Source organism: Oncorhynchus clarkii, chromosome 2 (assembly GCF_045791955.1).
Source record: "Oncorhynchus clarkii lewisi isolate Uvic-CL-2024 chromosome 2, UVic_Ocla_1.0, whole genome shotgun sequence".
Taxonomy (NCBI): domain Eukaryota; kingdom Metazoa; phylum Chordata; class Actinopteri; order Salmoniformes; family Salmonidae; genus Oncorhynchus; species Oncorhynchus clarkii.
The window spans coordinates 59,485,782-59,492,611 of NC_092148.1; the positions used below are offsets into that span (position 1 = coordinate 59,485,782).

The 6,830-nt window shown below is 40.4% G+C and overlaps 1 protein-coding gene across 3 annotated transcripts in view; it reads left to right on the top strand.

Annotated features, from left to right (window-relative positions):
• The window catches only part of LOC139370925 (VPS9 domain-containing protein 1-like), a 28,502-nt gene extending 22,199 nt beyond the window's left edge, over nucleotides 1-6,303 (top strand). For 2 of the 3 annotated variants that reach the window (XM_071110817.1, XM_071110835.1), the window contains exons 14-16: nucleotides 1,448-1,552; nucleotides 4,174-4,290; nucleotides 5,442-6,303. In XM_071110817.1, coding sequence (XP_070966918.1) covers nucleotides 1,448-1,552; nucleotides 4,174-4,285 — 217 coding nt within the window. In that variant the 3' untranslated portion in view covers nucleotides 4,286-4,290; nucleotides 5,442-6,303. The remainder of the gene's footprint in view (nucleotides 1-1,447; nucleotides 1,553-4,173; nucleotides 4,291-5,441) is intronic. The other variant, XM_071110826.1, reaches the window with a different exon arrangement.
• Nucleotides 6,304-6,830: the final 527 nt, after the last annotated feature.

Consider the following 6,830-nt stretch of genomic DNA (forward strand, 5'->3'; position numbering starts at 1 on the left):
TGATGAGGTAGATCACAAACGTTTAAGAGCCAGTCCACAAGCTACCTAAATGACACCCAGTAAACGGCTGTCTGCATCGTAGCCCATTGCATGAGCTTATACAAGGCGCATTTAAAACTAAACTGTTAGAGGATTGTGGGCTCCAATTCTATGCTCCCACGCCCAACAAAACAAATCTCTTGCCCTCTCATTTTCTCTGTCTTATATTAATGTTTTAGGGGCATTCAGAGAAAAGCTCATGCTCTGTATCTGTCTCCTTGTATCGATGTAGTCTGAGCTGAATTCCACAAAGCCTGGTCTCTGCTCCACTCTGTTGGTGGAGTTCATCAGGAACTTCCTTCAGCATGGAGTGGAGTTTAGTCAGCTAGGTCTCGTCAAGATATTTTGGGGTGTGTGTGATGTTTGGTTTTGAACATGGCATACTGTTTCCAACAGTTTCCATTTTAGGGGGTAATATCTTTTCTCCATTGCTTCTTAATGTTCAGTGTGTTTCACTTTAAGAAAAATGTTGGCCACACTATTGAAAGAAGTGCTTCCTATTCTGAGGAGTCGGTTTGGGACTGTAGAATGAATGGCTTCAATGTGACCATTATTCTCACTAATTACTTTCTATTGTGTTCACATGAAAGTATGAATGCAGTACGCATGTGTGAACATTATCAATCCATTTTCCCTTTTTCCTTGTCACCTTAGTTTCCTTTTTACATACATACACACACACACACAGTCTGCAGCCAACTTCCTCATTCATTGTTCGTCTCATTCTTTCTTTTGTTTCTGACTAGGTGGGGGCTCATTTTGTCCTCTCTATCCTCTTTTGTCTGAACCAACTCTCATTTCAATGTATTTTTTTCCCTCACACTCCTCTACATCTCTCTTCACTTTGTCTTTTTCAATATCAAAAATGTTTTTCTAAGATTTTTCAGAACACTGTAATGTCTTTTTAAATATGTCAACTTTGTCTATGACTGGTTGCATTTTGACGCTTCATGTTTAACCCTGAATTTGAGATTTATGCTAAAACTGGAATTTATAGACACTAATTTGAAGTTTCTAGGAATGTATGTGTCTCTGTGTATTTACAGTTAAGGAGGGTGTGATTTAAAAAAAATTATCATTATTATTTTTGGTTTTGATTATGGGTGTGAAGTGTGAGCCCTGGCTCTCTGGGGTTATATGACACGGTCCACACCTCTTTAACTTGCATGCCAGGGATTTGGTTACCTCTGGCTGGGTCAGTAAGGCGACAGTCATCCACCTTCTCACGCAAAGAAGTCTGTGATTGCGGTTGATGGGTGATTTAATAAGGGTCACTGGACCAGTGGAGATATTATCATTCGTGAAAATGTGTACCACAACAGATTATATATATTTTTTTAACAATTGAATTCTAACACAACCATTTCAAATATTATTTGATTTAATTTCTTCTCTGTTTCTTTGTTAGTGGGGCAGATGACTTGTTGCCCATCCTCTCCTATGTGGCTCTGCACTGTGAGCTGCCTCAGCTGGTGTCAGAGTGTGCTGCCCTGGAGGAGTTCATTCATGAAGGGTAGGTCTCCAACTTACATACACACTTTTTTAACGTTCACCTCACAGAAAACATGTCCCCAACTCCATTGTACCTCTCCCCCTCTAATCTCAACTCTGGAGACTGTCAACCTCTGGCTTAGTCTGTATCAGTTTCCCTTTGCGTGTCAGCTCAGACCACACCCGAGAACTCTATTTATCTTAGTAAAAACAGCCTTTAATAGGCTGGTTAGATTGGCAGTGATAAAGGAATGTGGGGATATTCTGGTTTGGTTTTCCTTTCCAATAAAAATACAAATAAAAGCCTACTTGATGTTTATACAGCTCAGTGGTTTGGAAGAGCAGAGTGTAGGGAAGGCTGTGCTCACTGGGTCCAAGGCCCTACAGAGGCGGGCCCCCCATGTAGGAATTATTGCTGTGATTTCCAGAATGACACGTCAAAAAGTAAAGAGAATGGGGTGATGTTATTTACATGCCTGTAAAAGCACGCGCCCCCGGCCCACCCCCACCATAGAAGCTTATGGATAGATATCTTTCGATCTCTCTTTCTCTCACTCGCTCACTCTCTCACACACACAGCCCTGGCATGAGTTGCTCTCGTGTCTTGGTCTCATTAGCTTAAGGTCACCCAGAGTTGACTTGAGGCTCAGGCCTTTCACTGCTCCCTTGTGAAAACCTCCACCCTGCTTACTGTCCTGCCTTTTTTATCCTCCCCACAAATCTGCTCTTCCCTCCCCCTTTTATATACAGATGGGCCAGGAAAAAAACACTTGTTTTACTGGACCATTTGCCTTGTTAAGTCATGGAATGGTCTGATATGAGGAGGGAAGTTGTTGCATAAAACCATCTTTATGGTAATCCTCAGAAGGAAATGATGTGAGCGTTGATTTGTTGTTAAGGGCAAAATTAATAACATATCAGGTGTTGGTATTCAATCACTCAATCTACAATGATGATGAGGTTACAGTGGGCCAAAAAAGTATTTAGTCAGCCACCAATTGTGCAAGTTCTCCCACTTAAAAAGATGAGAGGCCTGTAATTTTCATCATAGGTACACTTCAACTATGACAGACAAAATGAGAAGAAAAGAAATCCAGAAAATCACATTGTAGGATTTTTAATGAATTTATTTGCAAATTATGGTGGAAAATAAGTATTTGGTCAATAACGAAAGTTTATCTCAATACTTTGTTATATACCCTTTGTTGGCAATGACAGAGGTCAAACGTTTTCTGTAAGTCTTCACAAGGTTTTCACACACTGTTGCTTGTATTTTGGCCCGTTCCTCCATGCAGATCTCCTCTAGAGCAGTGATGTTTTGGGGCTGTTGCTGGGCAACACGGACTTTCAACTCCCTCCAAGGATTTTCTATGGGGTTGAGATCTGGAGACTGGCTAGGCCACTCCAGGACCTTGAAATGCTTCTTACGAAGCCACTCCTTTGTTGCCTGGGTGGTGTGTTTGGGATCATTGTCATGCTGAAAGACCCAGCCACGTTTCATCTTCAATGCCCTTGCTGATGGAAGGAGGTTTTCACTCAAAATCTCACGATACATGGCCTCATTCATTCTTTCCTTTACACGGATCAGTCGTCCTGGTCCCTTTGCAGAAAAACAGCCCCAAAGCATGATGTTTCCACCCCCATGCTTCACAGTAGGTATGGTGTTCTTTGGATGAAACTCAGCATTCTTTGTCCTCCCAACACGACGAGTTGAGTTTTTACCAAAAAGTTATATTTTGGTTTCATCTGACCATATGACATTCTCCCAATCTTCTTCTGGATCATCCAAATGCTCTCTAGCAAACTTCAGACGGGCCTGGACATGTACTGGCTTAAGCAGGGGGACGCGTCTGGCACTGCAGGATTTGAGTCCCTGGCGGCGTAGTGTGTTACTGATGGTAGGCTTTGTTACTTTGGTCCCAGCTCTCTGCAGGTCATTCACTAGGTCCCCCTGTGTGGTTCTGGGATTTTTGCTCACCGTTCTTGTGATCATTTTGACCCCACTGGGTGAGATCTTGCGTGGAGCCCCAGATCGAGGGAGATTATCAGTGGTCTTGTATGTCTTCCATTTTCTAATAATTGCTCCCACAGTTGATTTCTTCAAACCAAGCTGCTTACCTATTGCAGATTCAGTCTTCCCAGCCTGGTGCAGGTCTACAATTTTGTTTCTGGTGTCCTTTGACAGCTCTTTGGTCTTGGCCATAGTGGAGTTTGGAGTGTGACTGTTTGAGGTTGTGGACAGGTGTCTTTTATACTGATAACAAGTTCAAACAGGTGCCATTAATACAGGTAACGAGTGGAGGACAGAGGAGCCTCTTAAAGAAGAAGTTACAGGTCTGTGAGAGCCAGAAATCTTGCTTGTTTGTTGGTGACCAAATATTTATTTTCCACCATAATTTGCAAATAAATTAATTAAAAATCCAACAGTGTGATTTTTCTGGATTTTTTTCTAATTTTGTCTGTCATAGTTGAAGTGTACCTGTGGTGAAAATTACAGGCCTCATCTTTTTAAGTGGAAGAACTTGCACAATTGGTTGACTAAATACTTTTTTGCCCCACTGTATGTTGATTTTATTTTGTTGATCTGTCTGTAAATTGTACAGCGATGGTGCAGAGAGTTCTAACAGTTCTTCTCTGTCTCAGGTATCTGATTGGAGAGGAAGGCTACTGCTTGACATCTATGCAAAGTGCTCTGCAATATGTGGAGTCATTGCACACAGGAGGTTTTCAGTTGCACAACACTAAATTGGCCTGATACAGGTAATATACATCCAAGATGATCAAACGTCACACTGAGTACAAACAAGATCTTTCGCAAATATATCCTTGTTTAGAGGAAATTCTTCAATATTATTTAGTTTTTAATCTCAATTGTTTTGATGTTACCCTATACAATGTTAAAATGAAATGAAATGTTAAGTTGAGAATTCTATGATAACATTGAGAAAGGGCCCAACTAGAAGTGATTGAACTGATTGGGGTTGGAGGGTTCATTGTTCTCAGTATCTATGAAGTTGGATGAGTCATATAGTATAGTGGGCCATTGAGCAGTCTTCCCAGAGCTGGAGAAGTTACACAGGGATTAATTATATATGACATCATCAAACAGTCCCACCTAAACTCCCGGTGACATAATTAATCCATGCTAACTAAACATTTGGCTTAAAAGTGTGCTCTGTCTGCAGAGCTGTCAGTTATGCAAGGCTGTTCAGTTATGAGAAGGACTCCTCTGTTTCACATTTCAGATGGAATAACAGATTTAGTTTAAATGTCAATCCGATCTCCTCCCAATTCATGCGTCCTAAATGGAACAGTCCGTTGTCGCCATGGATATAAAGGGGGGTGATTTGGAGTGTCCCTGTAGCCTTTTCTTATTGAGTGGCCAATCAATGTTTTACAGAATTTAATCAAATAATTTTATTGGAATTTGGGGATTATTGACATTCTTAGTTCAGCTCCTATTGATCCGAAAAGATTCTGTAGAACTACACACATGGGCTCTGTACTGCACTTCTACATAACATGGAGGTGCAGGCTAGTGCTGTAGTCTGATTCTCTCCCCTTCTCTCTGAAGTGTGGACTCTTTCACCCCTTATGGATGTCAGAAGGAATGGACTGGTGTAAAAGGGAAACTCCCTAGACCATGCTTACACTAATCCAATGCTTTTAACTCCATGAGGGTGTGTAAGCAAGTGTACACTTTAGGTAGAAGGGTAAAGGATCAGAATGCAACCCTGGACCAAGTGAATAGCAACTTTTCTACACCTAAGAACATTCAACCCACAAGTTCATTGATTGAAAGGGCATCCATTAAATACAGTAACGGGACACTTGAGCACATTGTTGGTCTCACATTGTGTATCTGGGTGTTGGGTACCAATGAATTGAGTGCTTATTGTTTGCTTTTTCAGGGTGCTGCTTTGAAATGGAAACCTGTATTCCCCCTTGTTGCAGTGCTCTGGAGTGACAGTGCCTGTTAGCTGCAGACTGGACCACCATTCAACTCAATTCAGATATTCTGCGCAAGAAAGGATCCTATACTTCGGCTTTCAAATACATTTTCTTTTTTTAAAGTGATCCCTATTGAACTGTAGTTTCTATGCAACAATGGTTCTGATGGGCTGGACATGATTTCCAAGTTCTGTTTGTGTTCAGCCAAGTGATTTGACATGGCCTGTTGACTGTTACTTGGACTAGCTGCAATGTGGTATGGTCTGGATGGACTACAGCGTCTGTGGTTATGAGTCCACTTATTTGAGGGGCATTTAGGTCAAGTGCTTGAAGCTTTGTCATTAATCACTGAAGTCTGGAAAATATTTTCTTGCTATTGTCCAATATTGCTAATTTTTAATGCTTTCATTTATGAACTGACCCTGTCATTTAATTGAGTTCATGTCTGAAAAAGCACTATTTACCACCATAGAGCAAAATGTGTGTATTTTTGAAACTCTAAAAAAGCATGGATTGATAAATGATTGTGTAGATGCTTACAGTATATTATGATAAATGATTCTTATTTTAGGAGAGGAGGTGGAAATGAAGACCCGTATGCCTTTAGATGTATTTAGATTCTAGTTTCATTTTAATCCTTGCATTCAGGAGATGTTTTAGGATCATTCTAAAGAAAATAACTAGGTTGGTATTTATTGTGCTACCTGGGAATGTGTGTGCGTGCAATAATGTGTGGGATCAATTCCTCTGTGTAAAAGTACATGCAAAATTGAGATATGGGGCCCCCATGTGACCATGATTAAAACAAATTTACTGTTGAAATTAGTTGGTAATAACTTGTTGGCAGATATTTAGAAGTAATCTTTTGTATTTTGTGCACTTGGGTGGATGGTGTTATAGAGGGGATTCACAAGGGAGGGGGGGGGGTGTTATTTGCTCTTTAGGAGCATCTTAGAACAGAAATTGATAATACTTACATTTTAATTTAATTATAACTGCACTTTAGGTTTGTCCCACTTCTGAAATCCCCATCACAAAATCACTGTAATAGTGTGCGCGCAAGATATGGAAGGCATTTTGACATGTTTTCACAACAATAGTGTTTTATACTTACAGAATTTAACATGAATTTATCACGAACTGGTGTTATTACAGTATAAAGTTGAGGCATGTTAATTAAAGAGTTTTATAAAATTTTATTTGGCACATGTGCCGACTACAACAGGTGTGGATCTTACCGTGAAATGCTTACTTAAAAGCCTGTACCGAATCAATGTACAGGGTAGTCAAGGTAATTTGTACACGGAGGTAGGGGTAAAGTGACTACACATAGATGATAAACATCGAGT